The sequence below is a fragment of the Branchiostoma lanceolatum genome, chromosome 4 (genome assembly GCF_035083965.1).
Source record: "Branchiostoma lanceolatum isolate klBraLanc5 chromosome 4, klBraLanc5.hap2, whole genome shotgun sequence".
In the NCBI taxonomy this organism is placed as follows: Eukaryota; Metazoa; Chordata; class Leptocardii; order Amphioxiformes; family Branchiostomatidae; genus Branchiostoma; species Branchiostoma lanceolatum.
In genome coordinates this window covers 10,742,895-10,768,602 of record NC_089725.1, presented here as the reverse complement: position 1 = coordinate 10,768,602, position 25,708 = coordinate 10,742,895, and the positions used below count along the sequence as shown (strand labels likewise).

Sequence of the window (25,708 nt, the reverse complement as noted above, 5' to 3'; positions counted from 1 at the left end):
ACATTCCTTGGAGAAATTTGAAAGTTTGTTTGTTTGCTTTGGCACAACCTCTTAAGGCAAGTTTACAAGATCACTACTCCAACAGTTTTAACAATTTAAGCTTTTTATGTTCTATTATCTTCAGTGGACTCTGTCCTGGAAAAGTGATGTCTGTATTTTCTGCCAGCTATTCTAACACTTCAGCAGTCTAAAGATGGGCTGTGACGTCTTTAAGATGGGCTGTGACGTCTTTGGTACTCCTGGAGACTGTGCCAGAAAACTTCTTTAAGTATTAGTGTTTAATGGACAAAGAAGTCTTGAAAGATTGTTTGCTTCTTGGTTTTCAGACAGGGATTTGGTGACAGCGTAACTTGAATCCTTAAATAGACTAGAGCTTCAGACTAATTGTACGCAAAGGCGTTTTATTTAGAAGGCTATAGCTAGGGCAAAGCCAATGTTCCAAATTAAAGGAGGGGGGGGGGGCTTTCTTTGTATGAAATAAAAGTGCAACAGTTGATTTTACATGGGAGCCCACTGTTCTATTCTTAACAAAAATGATTTTTTTTCTGTCAGTCATAAGCATTAATATGTAAATCAAAATCTTCCCTTACCTGTGGCCAAAGTTAGCCAATTCCAACCACTGTGTTTTGCCACAGAACCTCAATGACATATTGTACATGTTGAAATGTTCACGGTGGTTTTATTTCCGAGTTGTTGTTTTTTACCGTGAATTTCACTGCGAAAACCTCCTCTCCTGGCTCCTATTGTAAAATCAAATCCACAAGAAAATAAACAAATTCTACAGTACTGTCCTGACCAACAACCAACAAAGCAGGCCACTGATAAATTTCCTATTTTGAGAAAAGTCGCCTCCTCCGAACTTATAGACTTGGAGACATAACAAGTTAAGTACAACAATCTTTATTTTGAGCACTGATTACAAATAGTGACATGTAGTACAAACAATAAGAAACTTCAAGAATCATTTTGAATAATTCTCTGGCAAAAACATTATGTATTGCCCTTGCCATGCATAACATTAAATATGAAATCCATTTGCCAATAACACTCTTCACTAACACTGTCTCCCAGGTACGCATGTTATACAAAGCCTGTGTTTAACAATCTCTCACTGCCAGCGGCTGATTGGCTACCCTTAGCTTCTCATGATTTAGTCAGGCTAACATTACAAATATTTTGTACGTTCCATTTTGGAAAGCCTTTTCTCCACATAAATTATGCTGATCATGAATCAAAGCTGATCGCAATATTGGACAACAGCCCAGTTCCCACTAACCATCCAATCAGCTGCTTCTTCCGCCTCGCTCTCGATGCGTTCCGCCTGTCCTTCCTCCAAGCCCACGATCAGATCGGCCTTGAGCGTACGAAGTGTGCAGAGTGCGGACGGCAGGAACCCCCGCAGAGCCTGGCTGAAGGGTACCGTGTGCGGCCACTTCAAGTCCCCGGTTATCTTACGGTAGTTCAGATCGCCCTTGAACACGATCAGATGGGATTTCGCCAGGTCGGCGTACAAGTCCGGCGCGACGGCCTCCGTCTTGCTGTAGTCGTGCGGGCACGTCCAGAAGTCGTGCTCGTGGAGGACCCACGTACCGTCCTTCACACGCCCGTGCCACAGGTTCCCGTAACGAGACACCGCGGCGTGGCTGGACGCCCTCAGAATGTCCAACGTCCACATGAAATCACCCCGCAGGGCGTCCGACACGAACCACGGCATGGCCTTCAGATGGAAATGGATCACGTCGGCGAGTTTTGTCGTCAGCAGCAGTTCGGCCAAAACCAGATCAGAGAACAGCTCAAACCCTGCATTGTCCACGACAAGGTCGACTCGTTTGGAAGTTTTTGGTTGGTTGATCCTGTTCCAAATCTGGTCGGTTTGGTCGACTATGATGAACGATTTTAGGCTGGACAACTGCTGGATGGGGTCATGTTTCTGGTAGTTCTCTGACCCGCCAGAGATGGACAGGTCACACTTGTTACCCCACAGATTCACCTGGATAAACAACAACACAGGTGTAAGCCTCAACCCGACACACTTATCGAGAAGAGTAGGGGTGACCCCGGGTGTTTGGCAAAAAATGTGAGCTGTAGCTACTAGAAAAAGCAATATGCTTTACCTTTTTACAGCACAGTTTGATAGCTGAAAGTTCATAAAAAAGCAACACGCTGTAGTAACATTTCCTTGGGGTAATGTTGGCCCTGGAACCAAGGAGCTGACCTGTAAGGCCCTGCAACAGTCTGGTATCCAGGCTCCAGCCTGGTACCGTACCTGTCAAGGTGATCCAAGGCAAAAACCCGTATCCTATGCTTGTCTAAAACTTGCAGGATAATTCACAAAGTAGAATGTGATGGTCAACACAGGTTTTGTTCTTCAGAAATCCCTGTCTCCAGACAAGTCTAATGTTTATATATGATACACAGTTTATAAACAATACACAGTCAATCTTACATACATTTAGTGACCACCTCAACAGAAGGACCACCTGGCCAATGTGACCACTTTACGTGGCCCCTATGATTACTAGTATTTTCCTACAGTGACCACCTGTCAACATAGACCAGATTTTATCTGTTAACGTTCAATCCCAATGTTCGAACACCCCTTTACATGTATGTTCCGACACCCCCCAAACCCTAACATAAGGGCATCACAATATCAGGGGTGTCGTACATAGGGCTGTCCTTGATTTTATCCGTCCCCTGAGTGGTCTTCTCTGGCAGTTTTGACTGTATGCATAAATCAGAATATTAACCTGACTTGACTTGCAGTAGCCTTTTATTTCAACCTTCATTTTACCTTGAAAACGCATACAGATGTAGGTTATACTTCCGAGCCTTGGCCGCTTTTCAAGAGTTCTAGGGAGGAATCATATGTCAGTGGTCTTCTTTACCTCAAGCACACAACAGTCCATGTTTTTTCCATCCCACCATGCAGCCACACACACATGTTGTACCAAGGACAGATTTCCTTACATGTTTGCAAACTGTTTGACAAGGTGGGAGGGGTCTCATGTCAGGCTTGGAATCTGACATGACAACACTAGATGATGAACAGCACATGTTCAGGTTTGGGTCCTGAAGCAAGATTTGGGTCCTCAAGCAAGGCATGCATGCCTGCCGAGTACTGTAAGTCTAGAAATGTTTGCTCTAGTTTTATTTTCACAGTAACCTCGCCAATGCAAATTCATGGCACTGCAAATATGGGTCGCCATTTTATTACAGAATTGTTTCAGCTGCGAACTAAAAGCACAGTAGAAATTTTCTTTCCCCTTGAACTAGGAAATTATGTCCCCACAAAAATAAATACATTTACAGTACACAAAACTACATAAGGAACAACTTGTCGGATCTGAGGATACAGACATTTCTGCCGAACTGGGAAAATATTTAAAGAGATAGTTCCTGTTTAATCTCCAAGCAGATCTATCAGTGGCAAAGACAGTATCCATTAAACTAAAAGCAAAAGCATTTTATTGGTGGCCAATAAAACTGCTTCATTTGCCCTTTTGATACTGTCTTAGCCACCAATAGATCTGCTTGGAGATTATCCTGTCAACAGTGAATAACACACTGTCGGTTACAGCAAGTTTTCTGTATGTTATCAATTGCCTGACCACACACATAGTCATATAATCAAGAAACAGTAACATGTACAAATTGTAATTCCTAAAAATTAGGAAAAATTCAAAGAAAATGGTATTGATATCTGAGTTTAATTCAGGATGATTATGATATTCAAAGCAATTCCAAAGAGCCTGGTATCCATGCCTGTCTTAGCTCTGTTAAACATAAAAAATTATTTTGCAAGGGTCTTTATGGGGGGATCCTGGCAATGCTTAAAACTAATGGTAAGTTTAGGAGGGCTGGCAATGCTTAATGGTCAATCTAGGAGGACTTGTAGTGGTAAACTATAAATTGACTTCATTACTATTCAAGGTTTTGGAAATGAATTCTGATTGGATTGTACCATTGAATTAATAAGGCGTCTGTCAGAACTAGTCTGTGAACACAAATGCAACTAGACAGTCTTTAAACAAAATTCAATCGGTACAATTGGATACAATTTGGAAATAACTTCCAGACATTTCGAGAGATATCTAACACTCTTCTTCAGCGTCACTCAAGTTACTAGAATGAACTGGCAGAACGAATCAAACCGGACAGTCTGTTTCAAATTTAAGCAATCTGGGATTTGAGTTTGCGATACAAAGAATTTGTCAATAATGCTCAACGATGGCAAACATATAACGTGCTACGTAGAATCAAAGTGACTGATTGTGCTTCACGAATGATTTACCAACAACGCTTAACATTAGATTAGAGTGGGCCAGCTACACGAATAACAGTGATTTAAAGTGAATTAAAATAAATGCATCTAAGCTCACATGGTCTTTATTTTGAGGTGGAGAGAAAATTGAGCGTTTGCGGTGGATTTAAGTTCGCGTTTGAAATAATAGTAGTGCTACAGTCATAGGTGGGCAAAAAGTTTTGCGGTGGTTTTAAGTTCCCGCTGAAAGTTCACCGCGAAAACTGTGAACATAAAACCACAGCGAACATTTCTGCATTTACAGTAATTTGCTATGCCTTAGGAAAAAGGCATGCTGACCCTCTTTTGTGAAGGGATTCCATTAGTTACAGTTTGAACAGATTAGAACAGTTACTATTTAAGGTAGGGATGCCTGGATATACTCAATTACGATATCAGTGAAATCTGATTGCTTGATTGTCCAAATCACAACTTATCAACTAGACCCTTTATCTAGACGTTAAGTCAACTTAGCCAAGTCTTTGGCTAATTAGTTAATTACCATCAGAAAAATCAGATTTAATTAGCAACAACATGGATAACAAATCAGTTTTTATCCCCGCTAATTTGAGTCATTCTATTTGTGATTATAATATTTCTACTACTATAGGTCACAACAATTCGATCACCTGGTTCCTTGATGTGCTTGCTCAATTTTTTTTTTTTTGATTTGAAAATAAAAAAATAAAAAAATCACATGTACCTTTGTGACCTGAAACAACCCCCAGATGCTCATACTATAATTTTCCCCATTGACACAACCATTTTAGAATGCAGTACTGTCCATAGCAACCACCTGTTCACAAAGACCTGTCCACATTTAATCAATTCCTGATGTGGTCTGGCTAAACTGTTTCAGAAAAATAAGTCGAACCTAACAAGTTAAAATTTACAGTCAGCATTTAGGCCACAACAATTAAATTTCTTGGTTAACGGATTCTTTGGGTAAAATGTTAGCACAAGGACATCATTAAAACAGAAGGCTGGGGTAAAAACTTGCACCTGACCCTGTTCACTCCCTGAAACTGTGTACCAAAGTACAAACTTTCCTCTGAGATTCTGTTTTCCTGTTGATTTTCCAATCTAGCATTTTTTTTTAAATTCCGTTAACCAAGAAATTAAATTGGTGTGGCCTTAGACTAGAGTCGTCACATGTTAAAAAGGTAAATGTTCTTCATGGATTATTTTTCTTTTTTCCTATTACTCATACAATTAGCCTTTGGATAAGAATTTGCAATATACTTATTACTCTTGACACCATCCTTTGACTTTTTAAAAATCCATACAGTGACCTTTAAGATTCGTTTCTCCAATACCCTTCTCAGAATAATGTCACTGTGTTGAGGAGAGAGTGGTTTTTGATGTTGACAATGACTTTCACCCCAGCTGAACTCTTCGTTGATTCTGATTGCCATAAATTACCCTGACCACCCTTGGCCCGGTGACGAATCACCTGCTATGTTTCCTCCCCGGGGTTGTCCGCCCCTCCCTCAGATGTCAGATCAACAATGGAAGCAGCAGGGAAAGAAATGAAAAGAAACCCCCCATGCTAGCGGGCACGTCTCAAATTCCTCTTGAAGCACACAGGGTTTCCAAGCAGCTAGGGCAAACTAATAACCCAAAGAAAGGATGAAGCCAACTTCAGATAATTGAATTCCCATTTGGGATGACTTTGAGAGTGAAGTATGGAGTCCTCTGTGCCAGCACAGAACGGCTCTGCTTTTAGTTTGATATACTCTAAAGAAGTCTTTTTACCAGAGAGGTCATCTTTGAAGTTGACAAGTATCTAGTACTGGTAGACTTTTTTCGTTCTTCTTATTTATAAGATAGATTACTGGGGAGCAGTTTGTCTGTGTCAAGCATGGCTCTCCTCAGCTCCACAGTTTTTGACCTTTCAGTTTGCACAGCTCAATGCCAAGTAATGATGGCACAAGGAATAGTCCTAGTCCTAGGGCAGTCCCTGAGAAATTTAGACAGGGAGCAATCTTTTAGATGGCTTTATATTGATGTTGAAAAAGTTTGTGGCCCTGTTGACGACCTGAAGATGAAGTTTGAATTTTTTCTGTCCATAGGGCCACAAAAACTTAATTTGCTGGTTCTCGGATTTGCCTCTTCTATTATTCCCAAATAAAAAAAAAAACACGAACAATTCACCACACCTCCCATTCAGGAAACTATTACTCAGTATAAAGTGGCTTTAACTTTTTAAAGCTATTCAACGATTCTCCAGTGACAGCAAAATGCCCTTATTAACCTAACAAGTTAAAATTTACAGTCAGCATTTAGACTAGAGTAGTCACATGTTAAAAGGTAAATGTTCTTCATGGCTTCTTTTTCTTTTTCCTGTTACTAATCCAATTAGCCTTTGGCCAAGAATTTGCAATATACTTGCTACTCTTGACACCATCCTTTGACTTTTTAAAAATCCATTAAGTGACCTTTAAGATTCGTTTATATGTTTATGCTTTTTTCATGAATAACATTATTAAGTACATAAATTGTCATTATATAAATTGTCATTATATAAATACCTACTTTTAACAGTTTTCAACAAACAGGTGCATCTACTGTACAATGGAGTACTGGGATGAGTGGATGTCTGCCGTAGAGTGTTTTGCTTTTTTTCAAGCTGAAATCTTGAATAATCATAATCATTACCATTCTTTATGTTTTTGCCAAAAATCTCTTCTTTTTTTTTCTTTTTCGCCCTGTCGCTCCATACTTTTCCTGAAAAAAATCGAAGAACCAACAAATTGAATAGTTGTTGCCTAGGGATCGAATGGTTTACATTTTTGTTTGCCCCAAGCTGCAAAATTCTGTGCAGTGTAAAGAATGCTGCGACAAACTTGACATATATACAGATATCCTCATCATCTTGTTGTGGCGACTGTGTTGGCGTAACAGTTTGGGTGTTTGGCCAAGAACCTTGAGATCCTGGGTTCAAATCCCCAATGTTGTGCCCTTAGGAAAGGCAAGCACCTCATACAACTTTCATCGCTCCACCCAGGTGTAAAAATGGGTACCTGACTTCAGCTGGGGAGGTAACAGGCGGTGGAAGGAGAGGGATGGGCTCCTTGTTCCAATACCATTTAATTCGCACATGTACTTAGTACATGTTTGAATTCTAGTGTCCTGTTACAGCCATGAAGGAGCACATTTTCTCACCTGTATAAGTTGATTAAACAGTTTGTGTATGTCCTGTTGTGAGAGGGTGCCGGGGTCCTGAGTGGCCTGCTGTACGTAGGACGCCAGGCTCTGGATGGGTGACTCGGAGTTTAACAAACCAGCCTCTTTCTGGGCTCGGAACGGGTCAAAGGTCCTCAGCATCGTGCTACATGACAGAACAGAAACGATGTAGGAAATATAGAATACAACACGGCGTATTCCGTATCGCTCTAAGTACCAGCTTCGGCCGTCAGGCGATTCGACCCAAGGGAGAGCCAGGACCAAGGGTGATGCAGAATACACCGTGGTGTATTTCATTTATGTCATACCCACCTGAAAGAACGAACAATTCAATGTGAAATGTGCCAGAAGTTGAGAGGATTTTGTGCCCTTGAACAAAAAATTACAACAACATTGATTCCAACGTCTGAATCCGGTATTCAAATTTTTGACAGTGGCTCAACTGGCGCAAGCAGAGCGTGTTTGAATCATTCCATGGAAGCCCTGCAATATAACTTTTAAGTGCGGGCAATACGGTAAAATAAAGTTAGAACAGTCCGGAACAGCAGTATCAAACATTATCCTGGCCCAGGTAACTACATCATGACAACAAATACAACATTGTACTTTAGGGACTACTAAGTGTATCATTTCCTGGTATTTTCAATATAAAAAAGGGGTGCCTTCGCATTTGTATAAATTCTAAGAAATTTATACAAATCTTAAGAAAAATATTTGAATCTTATGAAAAACAAACTTAGCTCTTTCAATCAGCCTCACCCAGACACAAGGCACACAACTTGAATTTTGGGTTATATTTATGAAGTACGAAACCTTTAATGAATTTCTATTAAACTTAAATCATTGTGATAATTAATTTGCAAGTGATAGCCTTTTGAAATTCAGTTAAGTTAGGTGAGAGAGAGGGAAAAACCATAGATGGTTGAGCTGTGACCTGAGGTGTGCAGGTCAACTTTAGGGCTCTCCGAACCTCAATGCTCTGCTAAAAATCACCTGCATGCAACTTTCCATTTGAGATGCAAAGGGATTTCTCATCAATCATTTCGACAATGTCCTATAATCATAGATTTTATGGCATGAGGAACACGACCCAAACAGCTCTGATCACAGTTCTAGCGTCTTCCTTACTCATGTTTTCTGCATCACTTATGTATACCTAGTACTGATTTTCAAAAGGCTGTCACCTGCAAAGTAATTACCACTTTTGGGTAAGACTTTGACATTTCGTGGATATCTATAAAAGGCTTCACATTTGTATTATGACTTGAAATTTCAATATTGGACCTTGCTTCATGGTGAGGCCAAGAACTTATTGAACATCCCTCATATGAAATGTCACCATGAGAAACTGGTGCACTCATTCATACCAAATGGACCACAGGTCACATTCATAATGCATACATGTCACGAATATGATTTAGCTGTGATCCTACCACACAAGAATGCATAAAAAGAAACACACCATGGCATAGTTGTGGCAAAGTAACAAGCCTACAATGAATGTACAACAAATATTCTGTTTGAAGTAATCATCATTAAACGTGCTACGTACATGTATATTTTAAATGTAAGACAGAAATGACCTTGTTTGAATTACTTCATCATAATGTAAACTGTTTCAAATGGAACACTGAAGACCTGTGATAATGATTGGTGCTGAATGTGTAACAGTTATATGGTTGGTACTGAATATGTTGTATGGTTGGTACCGAATGTGTTGAATGGTTGGTAGAGAGTGTGTTGTATGGTTCAGGTACTTACATGTAATGTGTTATATGGTTGGTACCGAATTTGTTGTATGGTTGGCACTGAATGTGTTGTATGGCTAGCACTGAATGTGCTGTATGATTGGTACTGAATGTGTTGTATGGTTGGTACTGAATGTGTTGTATGGTTGGTGGAGAGTTTGTTGTATGGTTGGTACTGAATATGCTGTATGGTTGGTACAGACTGTTGTATGGCTGGCACTGAATGTATTGTATTGTTGGTACTGAATGTGTTGTATGGTTGGTACGGAATGTGTTGTATGGTTGGTACGGAATGTGTTGTATGGTTGGTACTGAATGTGTTGTATGGTTGGTATAGAGTGTGTTGTATGGTTGATACTTAGTGTGTTGTATGGTTGGTACTGAATGAGTTGTACAGTTGGTACTAAATGTGTTGTATGGTTGGCACGGAATGTGTTGTATAGTTGGTACTGAATGTGTCGCATAGTTGGTACTGAATGTATTGTATGGTTGATACTGAATGAGTTGTATGGTTGGCACTGAATGAGTTGTATGGTTGGTACTGAATATGTTGTATGGTTGGTACTGAATGAGTTGTACAGTTGGTACTAAATGTGTTGTATGGTTGGCACGGAATGTGTTGTATAGTTGGTACTGAATGTGTCGCATAGTTGGTACTAAATGTATTGTATGGTTGATACTGAATGAGTTGTATGGTTGGCACTGAATGTGTTGTATGGTTGGTACCGACCTGGCTTCAAAAGCCTGCTGAATCCTGCGGTACATGTAACACTCCACATACAGCCAGGCTGAGGTGAACCAGCTGGGCTGACTGCCCTGTACAGCTCGCACCTCCTCTAGGTACCTGCAACACAAACTCAGTCATGTTTGGGACTGCATTGTTGTTGCAAGTTGCAGCAGCGACACCTAGCTGAAGTGCAAAGAAGTACCAGTCACTACCACCCTGAGAATAGGTGAATAAATGAAAACACTTGTTTACGAAGAATTTTCTTATCTAGAAAATTTGTTGCCAATCCTACTTTTTCGACATTGGTTACAATAATTGGTTGTCTTTACAAACAACTGGTTCTACATCCTCATACCTTCTTCAAATGATACTTCCCTTTCCAACTGACACATCATAAATGTTTCTAATGGATTATACAATTGAGTTCCTCCTTTCTATAAATTGTATCAGGTGATCTTCTTCTCCTGCCAAATAACAGAAGTTGTCCAAAGTATAAAAGTCTTATCTTAATGAAATATTAAACATCATTGGCTGCTGTAGACATCAGAGTCTCTAGGAGTTCAGACATCAGTTTCAAATTTGTGTGGACTAACATGCACAGTGTACCGGTACGTTTATTTTTTTTCGCCTAAACATCCGCCCGGTACTTTCTTATTTTAGACGGTACGTCTATTATTTTTTCAAAAGTTGGGATTTTGCTAACAAGAAATCCCTCTAAAATCGAAATTTTAGGTTTTTCTGCTCATATTTCCCCGGTATTTTTGCTAGTAATTCGCTATTTTTCGGCCTAGCGGCGTTGATTTCCCCACCGCTATCACCGGCGGCAGCCTTTGTGAAATCCTTGCGGCACTCGTAACATATCGGTCAATCTCGCTATGACATTACAAAGTTAACGTTGTTATTGGGGGAAAATAAGACGCAACACTGACATTTCAAAATACAATTTTCATGTAAATAACTTTGACAGTCTCTGTTTACATCGTAAACCAAACTTGCGGCACGCTGATCAAAAAACGTGTCGAGTAGAAGACTTGCACAGGGAAGAATTCGATGACCGCTATCGGCAGAAGATACATTATACGTAAAAACAACAATTATAACTTAACTTCCCTTGTGAAATGTGTTTTGAGGCCGCAAAATCTAAGAACGGCACAAAACAAGCGGTAAACAACAGCATGTTTTGCCATCGAAACATGGCGGCAACATCAGGCGTGGTGACAGTAAAACTAGCAGCATATTGCATAGTGCAGATTACGATCTTTCAAATGATACCGTAAACGCGTGGAAAATGTTATATTTTGCGGCAACGATAGAAACAGAATTCTATCTATATTTTAGGAGGGTTTGTATTTTAGAACAACCGTATTGTATTTAAGATTTTCCAAATTTTGCGGTAAAGGGCCGTTTCTAGTGTCAAAATGTAATCGGTAATTTCTTCGTATGTGCGGCCTGAGACGCTGTGCTACTTTTACAGTGGAGCTCTGTTCAATATTGTGGGCTTTACCGCGGGAACTCGAAATCGGAGCGTCTCACAAAAACTTTGTTCTCGATGCTATGGAGCAAAAGTTTATGGACATTGCCCTTTTTTTGGTGTTCATATTTTTTTGGGGGGAGGGGTAATGTCTTTAGAAAATATGATTAGGAACAATTTAGCTATCTGATGATTTTGATTATATGTCAGTAATGATAAAAGATAATGAAATTCATGTACAACAATTTTCCTTGATCACTTGCTGTAAGTTCCAAGTAGAAAATGCATAATATTATACACTGTATCATGTAACGTTACATTTTCACTTGTTGAATTTGAAGCACCGTGGCCCCCGGTTAGGGGTCATAGCGGGGAACCTATGCCCAAATTTTCAACATTACTATTTTATTTTATCGAAGTGGCAAGCAGATCATCATCATTTGAACAAGCGTACAGTTATTCTGTTCAATATCCATATACAATGTACTTAATAGCTAGGTATGGTCCTCAGGCATAATTGAATAGATGCATTACCTACCTGCTATTATCTTATTTCCCTCGGACAGTCGTGTGGACACAGTTTACCTCGATCGTCAATTTTGAAATTTTCCGGGGGGTACTTTTATTTCAGGGGGTACTTATATTAGATTTTGAAGATTTTTCCGGGGGGTACTTATATTCCAGGGGGTACTACTATTTGAGAGGTGAGAGTAGGTGATACTGTAAATGCAAAAATGTTCCCTGTGGTTTTTTGTTTTATGTGGCGACCATTTCACCGCGAACTTAAGACCACTGCGAACATTTTTGTCCAATACTGTAGCAGTGTATGTGACTATAGCACTGCTACGAAATCAAAACCACAGTGAACACTCCATTTTCCCCTTAGCGCGAAATAAATACCACGCAACCTTACATGCATTTACAGTATTTCAAACCCTGACATAATTAATGTAATTAATCAACTGTAATTAAATGTTTAAACCTGTTCCAGAGGTTGACATCTGCCCTGCTGTCCGTCAGTGGAAGGACAGGTTTGTCTGTCTGCATCTCATTCCTCAGCCCTGACAGTAGACCCACCACACCTTTGGCTTCCTCCACCCCTTCCTTCAGTTTAACAAACAGCAGGAAAAACAAGAAATCAATGGTCTCATAACTTTGTAAAATATTGAGAGTTTTTGCGACTTTTTATGCTATAGCCCTAGCCATCACAGGTGGCTGTGACTCTCCCCTTTCCTTCTTTCCTTAAGATCAATTCTCAGGTGTCTTCCTCAATTAAGGGGTCATTCCTTGAATTGGGATGGCTGACCAGCTGTCCATCGACTATACCACACTACTTTCAGGTAGGTGGTGTCTTCCTAAGCCTGAATTCAATCAAGCCTCCTGTGACCGCTCGCCGCCCTGTAACCGCCTCGCAACCCAAGAGCGGGGAGGGGAGAGAAACCCCCGGACAGCTGGAATTTGCGTTATACAGACTTGAGTCTTCCTGTAGTGCTGCAGTACCTGAAAACAACACTAGGGGGGCCAAAATTGCCATGTTTCTTCGGGACCACAAGAACAACTATCCACATACCAAAATTCTTTAATCCATCAAAAAGATCTTGAGTTGTGAACACACAAAGACAATCAAAGATATTGTCTGAAATCAAGATTTCCAGAGTATGAAATATTGCACAAATCTCTGCCAAGAAGAATAATGCTACTAGTATAATAATAGATTTGGTAGTTTTGAGATAGCTCAGTTTGTAACATATACACTGTGGAAATGAAGAAGAGAACACATTGTGCTCACCTTTCCATAGTCCTCTTTGAACTTGCCATAGCTCCTCGCCAGCACATCGATGACCTTTACCAGAATGGACGGTATGCGGTCCTTCACAGTCTTGTAGGCAAAGGATCTGGTAATTAAAAAAATGTATTACTTTTATTTTCTATATCAGGTTTTGAGTTCGCATTTGAAACAGCTTTTACTACTGTTTCAAATGCGAACTCAAAACCACACCACAAACACTTTCCTACCCCGAAATTGAATCCCCGCGAACATTTCTGCATCTACAGTAATCTAGTTAACTTGTTGACTACTTCTGCATTGTCTTTCTTGAACTTGAACTAACACGCTTAGACAGTACTTATAAGTAAGGGTTATCTAAGCCCTTAGATAACATTGTGACAGTCAATGACATTACATGACGCCGTTGTGACAATCAACTTAAACATGGAGGATTTAATTAGTTTAGATTATTCACATACACGAGATTGGGGGCGCGGTATGGAATATATTTTCACTTGGAAAAATGCGCCCCCCTCCCACTCGCGTAAAGAAATCATATATTCAACGGCTTCCATAGGAAATTATGGCTGATCTAAAGACAAAGGCTGTAGAACTTGAAGATGCGACGTGTAATCAAAGGTATGACGACAAATGGAATTTGGGAAGTTCTTGCTACAAACCCTTTAAACTTGGCTGACAAACTGTCCGGTAGCGTGGCCATGCTGATCCCTCTTTCACCTTTAACCTGTCAACCAGCCGCGAAGTTTGGCTTGCTCAAAAGCGCCATCTCGTGAAAGGTAGTGCAACTGCAGAATTCACATTATCATCAATAAACCTTCACGTCGATTATAGATCTGAGCCGTTTTAACCAACTTTGCATGTTGATTTTGATTATATGGATGCCATCCGCGCGCGCATTAATTTTTGCCCGTTTCCAAAAATAAGAAAAAAGGTTTTGACTATACTGAAAATCGCACAAAGCAGCTGCAAAATGATCAAAATATATGCCGTACATTAAAAAAGAAATATTGGAAAGCGATACTAACGTCGTAGAATGTCAAAAAAGTTCCAAAGTCAAAGACGTGAAGACGTGAAAATGATGAATCTATTATTCGCTATACCATACCCTGTGTGTTAGTAATTTGTTGAAACGGCTTCCTGACCACGTAGATTTCATAATTAGGGCAACTTTTTTTATTTATTCGCACGCTCGCATCAGTTTTGGAGTTCCCAGAGGATGTCATCCATATAATCAAATCAACATGGCCTTATACTAATTCAGAGATGCATTTCTTGAGCGTCTGACAGACTGCAGTTCAAAAGGAAGTCGATAGGTGTAACCCACAAGGCACTCGCAGATTTAAGCACTGTTTATCTGATTATAATTAAGACCTCCTTGTTTTAAGCGAGCCTAAATCAATGCTCACTTTTATTACCAAAACTGAAAGACAGCAAAATATTCGCGCTTGCCATTCCATTTTGGGCTACAAACGTCACACTTTGAACAATTGAGAGAAATCATAATACAATGATTTTTGAATGATAATAACGTTGTTTGATCCTTAAACATGATGAGGAAAGCAGTGCAAATGCTAATCATTATCGTCTATCTTGTGTTAAATGTAGCACGCTATAGTGCTTCTGACTGGACATGCGTTCTGACAATAGCCGGCCCATTGAAGCTGATAACTCACGGCGAAAGTACGACAGTACTAGTGCACCGCCAAGAAATGCATATCATGAAAATACACAATATATGTTCAAGCGCAAATTTTTACGTTTTGTGTCTTTTGTTGTCCTTTATATCATATTTTTCGTTCCAACACGCTGCCCGGTCGGGCCCCGCTTTGGAAATGGGACCGAAGCATTAGAACAACCTCTTCCCAGGCCATATCGACAACCTCCTCAACCCGCCGCTCGAGCTAACTAATGGCGTTTTTATGACGTTTCAATTCGACGGCTGTAGCGTGGTCGAGGTGTCTGAGGGTCTTCTTGAGCCAGACGGAGTAAAACTCTATCTGCTCTTTTAACCTTCTCCCTGCTGCCTAACTCTGTAACCAATAGTAAATTGGGTGCCAAACGGCTACTTCAGAGTGCTAAAGGTTAATACGTTAGGCCACTGCAAGTAAATTCTTTGGACACTTTAGAAAAATCCTATTGTTGACAGGTGGTTTTGGAATAGCCCATCTTTAATATGGTAGAGGTAATTGTCCATTTTGCACCTGTGTATTTATGTATGAAAGAGTCTATTCCTACGTGCACAGCGACTTGACAGGTGGCGTTGTACAACTTAATTTATTCCAAGAAATGTAGATTTCTTTCAAGGCCTGCACTAAATCAACGGGTGTGCACAAATCGATCGTCAAAATCAACGACAACTTCAAAATCAACGAAAATGCACCATTCTCAAAATCATCGGGAGTGAGGACAGACCTCTACCACTTCTTCATGAGGCCTCCCATTAAAAGATCATATAGCATGTCCAGAACACGAGATATATAAAAAACGGAAGTTCTGCTGCAGCTAGCTAGTACCACCGGAAGCACGTGCACCAGGTCGTCCATAATCGAACTTGTCCTAATCGAACGTGCACTTTGCCGACACCTACCCACAAACTAAATCAGAAGGATCCGTTCACAGCTTATCGAGTCACGGTGTTAATAAACAAACAAACAAACAAACAAACAAACAAACAAACACACACACACACACACACACACAAACAAACGGCCAAAGACTTCCGCAAATAATCAAACCGCAACGAAAGCATTTTTAGCGACAGCAATTAGATAAAACATTATTTCAATGTAGCCTAATATCGGATGGCGAATCGAAATGTAAAGCTCAGTATTGACACGTAATTGTTGGGAAGCGGGCATATAGAAATTATTTGTCGAGAGCGTAGATTCGAAAGTCAAATGGTGGTTGCGAATTTTTGGGATGTTCCCATGTCTGAATAGACGGGAGGATTTTTCACCTGAATTTTGAAAAGTTGAAGCTAAAGCTACTTTTTAAAAATCTATTTTTGACTTCAATTTGATTCACTAAAACAAAGATATATTTGCATAATGCATATTTGGGACAATAGTTCACAAAGATGTGCAGACTAAGATTTTACCCAGGATATTCAATTTTCTACCTTATTGCTTAGAAAATTGCTTTCCAAACAAGAGCTTTTAAAAAAAGCTGGCGTTTCGGCTACGTTTATGAGTGTGAATTGTCTTTTCCCTTTACTTGAAGTAAAATCTGCCAGAGAAAGTCACTCAAGGGCTGTTCAGTCTATAAGAAAAATTGTCATTTTGGGAAATGAGTACTGTTTTAATAGAGAAAGGCAGATTGGTAATTTTGCTAAAATTCATGAAAATTCCCATAGTTTTGTGCCGAGCGGCGCCACTTTCCACGTCCGTGTTGTCTGAATGAAGTCGATACTGAACAATGGAGCATTTGCTACTGTAACAAAGGATCGCTGTTTTGCAAACAACATCAAGAGCCTCTGTTTACATCGGGGATAGAAGTTTAGTGGCGAGTGTTTTGCAAGAATCATCTTACCGCGCATAGGAGCCGCTGCACGGTATTTCCCATTACAATGAACAGAAAAATTCGAATGCCGGGTTTGGAATCTATGAAGTCCTGTTCATAAGACAAAGGCCTTGTATATATTAAATGAATATTTAAAAATAACAAATATAAAATAGTTCTTTATTTATTAATGAAAAAATGAAAAAAAATGATATTCATATATATGATATTGATAGATTAATATAATATCAATATATATTTTTGATATTCAATATCTAAAAAGAAAAAAAAAATCCATGCACGGACACGAACCCGGATCTTCTGGGTCCGAAGTGCTTCGCGTTGCCAGATAGGCTAAGCTGCGATACGTAACCCATCTCTCTGTACGTAATGCTATAACCTCACTATATGGTGTCATTTATGTCGATTTTTGGTCGTTTTCTTGACGAAATCATTTTTTTTTCTTCTTCAATCTTGTGGAATAGATGTAATATGGTCATTTTTCAGGATATCAAAGTCCGAAACCACAATGCAATGATATTTCCGAACAGTTGTAGCAGTTACATGCGGTCGCCCTCCTGTGTGTCATGCAAATCTAGCCTGCCTGCCTTTTCGTGCTCCCTTGCCATATAAGGCAACGGCTATACAAGGATTTGGGAACGTATTGCCATATAAGGTCTTCTGGTGTGCGACACAGTGTTGAACCAAACAGCATGCATGCATGGATCGAAGCATCCTGCGGCATGCATCGAAGGTAAAAGCCAGGACATTGGCGCCGAAACGCAAAAAATAAAAAATTCACAAAATCTAAAAAAAAAGTAGTTTATGGAGTTATGAAATTTTGGATTTCGTATTGTTGTTATTGTTTTCAACACATATCGATCATTCCCCGTACCCCACCTTTTTGCCGGGGGATTGCTTTTTTCCTGTTAAATTTGGGATTGTTTCCATGTCAGCCTAATGACTTAAGTGCTTTATCCACGTAAATGAAAAGTGCTCTCCATGTTCCTCCATGTTCTGTGGTGGCAGATGACTCTAATTTGCAGTGCAAATGAGGATGTAAATGGCCACAATGTTTCAGCCATTAGTACATACGGCAGACGACGGCACCATTAGGCAAGGGAAGATGGGACTACTCGTCGTTACCCATGCGTAATGAAATTAACAGCGACCAATCAGATCGTACTTGGCACTTGAATCTGACACGTTTGTTCCTGATGTAATTCTGCTGATACCCCCTTTCCTCTAATGCTTCGATCCCATTCAGTTCCAATCCGGGGCTGGCCGGTCTGTTTGCGAAAACGAAAAAATAAAAAATGAATATTTAGAAAATACACAACATATGGTCAGGAGTAATATTTCTACGTTTTGTGTATTTTGTAGTCTTTTATATGAAATGTTTCGTTCCCACAAGCTGCCAGTCCGGCGCCGAATTGGAAATGGGACCGAGGCATAAAACGGTGTCGGTTGAGCGACCGCTACGCGACCTAAAATTTGCCAGCGTTCAATGACCATCATCAAGGTTACCCCTTGATCTTTCGGGGATCGCTCAATGTTCGCTATGGTCGCCGTGACCGTGTATATACCCCTTTCAACTACAGCGGCGACCGTTGAGCGACCGCTGGGCTACCTAAAATTTGCCAGCGTTCAAGGACCATCATCAAGGTTACCCCTTGATCTTTCGTGGATCGCTCAATTGTCACGGTCGCCATGACCGTAGCGACTGGTTTGAGCTAGTTAAAAATGTCACTCCGCAATCTCCGTCTGATGGAAAGGAAGTCTAAAGTACAGTATATCGGCCCATCTTTCAGACATACAACCACGCATTTATGACAATTATACTGTTTTAATTTAGTTTACGGGTTAGTAAGCAAAGCAAAATAAACATCTATCATAATGTAGGCATTTTCAGCATCCTGCTTTTTATGCATGGAATAACACGACCTTCGCCAATATCCATTTTCTCATTACGTAACGTTTTAGCTTAAACCACAGCAAGTAAATGTTATGGGTGACATCCGCCCGCGCATTAAGCCTGCTTTCGAAAAGAAAGAAAGAAAGAAAGAAAGAAAGAAAGAAAGAAAGAAACAAACAAACAAACAAACAAACAAACAAACAAACAAACACATTTTGTTCCAATCCGGTGATGTCCATATAAACATCATGGACCATATATATATATATATATATATATATATATATATATATATATATATATATATATATATATATATACATACATACATACATACATACATACATACATACATACATACATACATACATACATACATACATACATACATACATACATACATACATACATACATACATACATACATACATACATACATACATACATACATACATACATACATATATATATATGTAGTTGTAGAAGTGAAACCAGTTACGTAGTTCTAGAAGTGACGTCACTAGCCATAGTGTGATAGCCTTGAGTGTGTGGTTGTACCGTAGTGGTACACTAATGTCACTTTCTGTAATTCTTGAGTACAGGAATAAAAGTACTGATGTCTGTGCTACAATATTTGTTGCTCCAAATCTTGTTACAATGTCTCTATTTTCAAATTTATGAAATTTTGTTTCGCGCTCTCGCATTAGATTTGGAGTCTGCAATGGATGTCATCCACAAAATCTACTGGCTGTGGCTTTAGTTAAAGATACCCTAATCATGTTTAATCGTGTTCCTATAATAGTATCTGTGCAACTTATATGAGCCACAAATGTGAGATTCCCCGTTATAGATTCTACCAGGCTGAGAGAACATAACCATTAAAATTTTGGCAGATTTTATTTTCTAATGCTAGAAAACGGCCAACGTCAACAAATACAAAACGTAAATTTATGTACAAAACACGATGAATCCCGTCAATGTGTAGCCAATGATTTTCGCGTCGAATTACACTCAGTCTTTCATATGAATCTGAATTTCATCAATAGCATATCTTACTTAAAACAAAATAAATGGGTGTGAGGATAGAAATAGAGACAGAAATAGTTGCATAAGAAAAGAAATACGTGTTTTATGATATACTTCATCTGGTTTCAAGAGTCACTTGTTGCCATACTTAGAAGTTACTCTGAATATACTCTTCACCAAATCTAAAAGGGTTGGGAGCATCATCACGAGGATCATTGACAGTCGACCAGCTTTTAGACTGTGAGCCACTTGAAACACACCGACTAGAAAGCACCTACTTCTGACTTATAAAACATCCTCCACAAACCCTCACTAGCCTCTTTTGCTAAGGTGCAAATCCTCTGGATCGATGGATAGTTGCGCTATCAAGCCTAAGTGGAATTGTGTACCGAAGAAGTGAAACGGTCGGGCGTGTGCGTAGGACATGCGCATGCTTATGCTATGGCCACATTTTCAAACCGGGGCCCGGCCGGCTTGTTTGCTGAAACGCAAAATAGCTGGATATGAAGAAAAATACACCAGCTATACTATCTTTATGATATTTTCTTTTTACGTTTCGTGTATTTTACAGTCTTTTATATCACAACTTTCGTTTCCGCAAACTACCCTACCGGGCCCCGGTTCGGAAATGTGACCATTACCTGACTAGCCTCTACCAGGCTCCGCGGATTGCTGGAAAAATGGTAGAAATTGGCCAAATTAAATGGAGTGAATAGTATGCTATTAAGGGAGTCGGTTCCGGAGAGAGGGTCAATAGGCGACCTTTAGGTCCCATAGGATACCATTCAATCTATTTGTCCAATTTCTACCATTTTCCAGCGATCCATGGTAGAGGCTATTACATGACAGCAAGTGTGAGTGTGAAAAGGCTGATAACATGGAAGCAAGCTCTTTATTTTCCCTGATTCGCCGGTTTTAGAATCGCGTTATGTACGTTGTACCGGTTGAATGGAAGGCCCCTTTCTCTTCGTGTCAACAGTCAAGTTTCATAGCCAATCAAAAGCCCCGTCATGTAACATAATCAGACAAAGGCTTACGTGAGATCGCTTTCCTCATCGGCACGTAAAGGCCAGATGGTGGAAGATTGGCACTAGATAAGGACAACAAAAGCTGCTTCCTGAGTTATGGTTTATCAAACTTAAGGGGATAACCCTGACATTCCATCATCAATTAAAATCTTACTAGGACGTTGATATCTAATAACAAAATAGTTCATATAGATAGTTTTGCTGTATAATTTCAACTTATTTCTTGAAAATTTGTAAATTATGCTTAGTGTATGATATTGATTATGTGTAGCTTAACGCATTTATTATGTTCAATAACTTAAAGTAAGTTACATTGTGTACGAAAATTAGTTTTTATATGTGTAATCAACGTCTGATTCATATAAATAGTTTATGGTAAAATTTCAATTTATTTGTTTTGTTCAGTTCGTTTAGTTTTGATTATGTATAGAACAATTCCAATCATTCATATTATTAAGTTTCTGGGGGAGGTAGGCCCGCGAAAAGCCACATATCCCCCCCCCCCCTACATGTTTAACCATTTTGTTTTTAATTGTTTGTGCATATGCGGAAATAAACAATGTCTGGCAGGAATTTCAGAATTTTCCGGGATCACGTGACAGGTTACGTCACTGTTACATGAAAAACATACCATTACACTGTAAAAATTACATTTATTTTCTGCTGTAAAAATCGTGTTCTTTTGATTTATAAGCCAGTGTAGACAACAGCCAGCGAATACTTAAGTGTTTTAAACACTCTTGATCGCTATCGTTATTTTTGAATGTGTTAGCTAATAGTCTATTAGAGCCTTGTCTTCCACTGTTTCAGAAAGAAAGTCAAACCCAATAAGAAGAATTTAGAGTCAGCATTTAGAGTAGAGTAGTAGCATACTATATCATTTTCCATTGTTTGTCCGTTTCTTTTCATGTTACATGTAATAAGCCCTTGTGCAAGAATTTGCATTAAAGTTTTTAATTTGCATTAAAGTTTAAAGTGATTATCATCAATCCTCCACGTTTGCGAGATAATCTTAAGATACTTAAGGAGAACAAATACTTTCTGTTTTGAAAGCCATGTGCGTTAAACTTTCATATTTACACAAAAAAATATTCTTTTATTATCATTTCACTTCTGATCCGTTCTGAGCCCGTAAATCCTATTCAGCCATCGTACTGACAGCTCTCTATTGTTGCCTGCCGTGTTGGCTCCGTGTATTTTACTCGAGGCCACCATGAATATTTTATCGTTACGCACCCAGCTCTCTTCAGAAGAACTAATTGTACAATTGATTTTAGGTAGGCGGTCGGGGAGACCACCTGTTCAGGGAGGCTTTGGCCTTCCCTCTTGGGTGTCGTTGTTGATATATATCGCTTGAGAACCCGCGAATCGACGTGCGTTTTACGGATCTCTAGGAATCGCACGGCATGTCCATGATGCCCGGAGTCTTGACCCAATAACCACCACCCTAGGATACAGACCTTCGGGGATCATCAACCAATGCCGCAGGTTATCGAGCGCGCCGAGCTACCTGATTGGACTAACCAGATGATGAACAACTCGGCGCCCTAAGTGCCGCTAATTGAAGATAGAGGTGCGTAGATGATGCCGCAGTTGGATGGCCCTCAAAGTCACTGCGCGTTCTGATGTATGCATTACCATACACGGGATAATAGCAGACGTCCAGATGTGATATCGTTTCTGCCTGTTGTTGCCCCCCTTTGTCGATGTCAAGTGAGCAGCCTTGATGAACTGGATAGCGTTTTGTATTGTTTTCTGACGCATCATGACCACGGGACACAACCCAGCACCGTCCGGAAAGTGCATGTCAGCGCTACAATGTTCTCCAACCTGACAACAGAGGTTGTTGCAAATGTGACAGATTCCTACTCATCACCGACGATAGACAGGAGCACGGCGGACTCGTCTACAAATGGCGTTGTAACTCTGTCTCCATCGGCGGTCTTCGAAACCCCGTTCTTTCCCTCCAGCACGTTGGCGGGGAATGTTACGAGCGGCGTCCCCGTTAACTTCACCAGCTCGCCGCCCACCCTCCCGTCGGCTGACCTGGACATCACCGAGTACAAACTCGTGGTACTGGTCACCGGCGGCATCGTCAGTGGCTTCACGGTACTCGTCATCGTGTCGCTGGCACTGACGTTTTGTTTACAGAAGGACCCGTCTGAAAACCAGGCGCTAGACGCAGCTCTCAGCGTCAACATCGATCCTGAGAAGATGCTCAACGGATCCAAGAAGAGGAAGTCGACGAGGAAAGGAACTTCGGTATCGCGGTTACATTCGGACGGGAGTGCGATGCGATTTTGGAGAAATTCTAGCGCGAATTCCGGTCGCAGTATCGAGGAGTTGGATGTGGAGAGTATGGGAGTGGACAACCTGGGCATGGAGCCAGTATCGGAAATGACCGAAATGTCGTCTGTCAAACCGGCGAACCATGATGAAGACGTCAGGAGTTTGTCTTCTGTGAAGGTAGCGATTTGTGAATCGAACGCTAACGGGGATTGTCCAGCAAAGCAAGGCTCGGACGGGGACAGCGGAGTCAGCAGTACGGGAAGCGGTAGGGCCGCCGAAAAAGACAGTCGGAGGGTGCTAGGCTGGATTGAAAGCTATTTATAACTAGAAAGGTATAGCATTATCATTAACACAATTTAGATATTTGTTTCCAAATTGAGTACGATTTTAGAGGACTCGATGCAAAATAATTATCCCGAGTACCGAACCCTTGTATTCAAATGTACATACAAAGAGAAAGTAATGTTATTTTGTTTATGAAATGTATTGTACTTCCAGTTAACATAGATGGCATTATTGATTTCTTTTGATGGCTGTCCGTGGCCGATATATGGCAGGTGTTGTTTAGGACAAAGGAAAAGGCTTGGCTCATTTTACAGTACCCGCTGTTCAAATACCTCCTCTCGTGTTTGGAATGTTAAGTCATAAAAAATTCATGTCGGTGGCTTCCAATTTTTTTTCATCTGTGAGCCTTTTTGTTGTGCGGACTACGATTGTTCACTGACTATAGATACACACGCCATCCACCCAGAGTATACTGTAAGATTGTGGCTATTGGACTTGCGGTTCCCTGTCAATAATGAAAATTGTTATCAACGGGCTATGTTTGGATAACTGTTTTATGCATCCAAATACTCCGTAGCTCAACTGGTAAAAGAGAAAGCCTAGGAAAGAATGGGTCGTGGGTTCATATCCTCTTGAATGCATTTTTGTTTTCTTTTAACATTCGTTGTTACATTCACTAACTAATGGTTGTGTCAACAACAGAGAAAAAAATCTTATCGGCAGGCTAGCCTGTCAATAGCCTATGTCATACTGTAGAGCGCAGATGTTACAGGGAATACTTTCGCCTGTAGTATATGCCCCGTCACGTCCTCGTACGATCGTCGTACGGTCGTCGTATATAGTCGTACATGTGTCGTATAGAATCCAGCTGTCTTGGATCCTTGTCGGCTGTAGGTCCTGTCCTAGAAGGCTGTTTGAATCTTCTACGACATCAAAATCGTACGACTGCCTACGACGAATGTGGTAGCTGTGATTAAAAAAACAAAAACAAAACGCAGTGACATACTAAAGGCCACAAATGTAACAATCTGGTTGTACATTGTCAGAAATTAGATGACATTTTCTGTAGGAACCCCGCGTGCTTCCATTTGAACGAACATATTACGTAACTAACGTTACATATAATTGTCGCTAAGGCCATGTTGATTTGATTATATGGATGACATCCTCTGGGAACCCTGGAACTGATTCGAGCATGCGAATAAAAAAAATGTTTGGCCAAAAAAAGTTGCCTTCATTACAAAAATCTACGGAGTCAGAAACTTGAGGATAAACAAAACTAAACACACAGAGTATGGCATACCGAATGATTTCTTCATTTTTCTTTTATCACATCTTCTTTAACTTTTGAATTGACTTTGGCATTCTACGACCTTAGTATCCGTTTTCCGACATGTTATCGATTTACAGCATACATTTTCTTTATTTTGCAGCTGCTTTTATGTACAGTATGGCCGTAATTTGTTGGGGGGGGGGGGACAAAAATTGATGCGCGCAGATGACATACATTTAATGAAATCAACATTGCCTAACTAACTGAAAGAACATTTCATAAAAATGGCGCCATACGAGAATTTTGTGATTGATTGTCACCTGTTTCGAGCCACTTTATAACTGTTGCAATATGTGGAGATAACATGAACTCTTGGACATTGTGTATCGGCGATGACTGACAATAAATTAAACTGAACATGTAGGGACACTTTTGGATTGTATTTTCTACCATGAATGGGATGAACGAAATAAAAACGTGTATGAGGCTTAGGAATTTTTTTGTGTGTTTCCGGTTACCCGACCGACCCTAGCAAAAACCTTTTCGGTAAGGGGCATAAAATTTTTGATTTGACATCTGAGTGAAAATGCGAAATAGAATCCAAGTAGTAAAGCAAATTTTCTAACAGACTTTCTATATTTCACACCATCTGAACAGTTGATGTAGGAATGTATAGTAAACATTGTACTTCTTTGTTCAGTATTTGTGCTTGCGCAATCACAACATCATTAAGAATTACAGCGATCTGATGCATTCCAGTCGTTTTCATTGTTAAACCGTAGTTGTTGATACTTAAAGTTTCTGTGTGTCACACGGTGTGTGTGTGTGTGTGTGTGTGTGTGTGTGTGTGTGTGTGTGTGTGTGTGTGTGTGTGTGCGTGTGTGTGTGTGCGCGCGCGCGCGGGTGTGTTTGTATATGCAGAACAGCCTGATTTGTTGTATATGTTCCACATGGCAATATACTGGGATAACTATGATCAAAATGTGTTCCATTTTCATGAACACTAATTTCATATTTTATATACATGTATATATATATTCATCATTGTGATTTTTTTCGTTAATTTTGTCCAAGTTGCTCTGTTTACATCTTGCCTTGCCAGCCAGTCTGCGGGACCAACTTTGCATCTGGGCCAAGCCAACCTTCCCATCCTGCCTGTCTCCGGTTACA

The 25,708-nt window shown here is 40.1% G+C and overlaps 1 protein-coding gene across 1 annotated transcript; it reads right to left on the bottom strand.

The window, feature by feature from the left end:
* Positions 1-884: 884 nt before the first annotated feature.
* LOC136432534 (damage-control phosphatase ARMT1-like) lies at positions 885-14,014 on the bottom strand. Its single transcript, XM_066423893.1, has 6 exons — positions 13,884-14,014; positions 13,225-13,330; positions 12,418-12,539; positions 9,968-10,081; positions 7,469-7,634; positions 885-1,990 (listed from the first exon to the last, which is right to left on the bottom strand). The coding sequence occupies exons 1-6, from the start codon at positions 13,922-13,924 to the stop codon at positions 1,232-1,234; spliced, it is 1,308 nt and encodes a 435-aa protein (XP_066279990.1). The 5' UTR covers positions 13,925-14,014; the 3' UTR covers positions 885-1,231.
* Between the last annotated feature and the right edge of the window lie 11,694 nt (positions 14,015-25,708).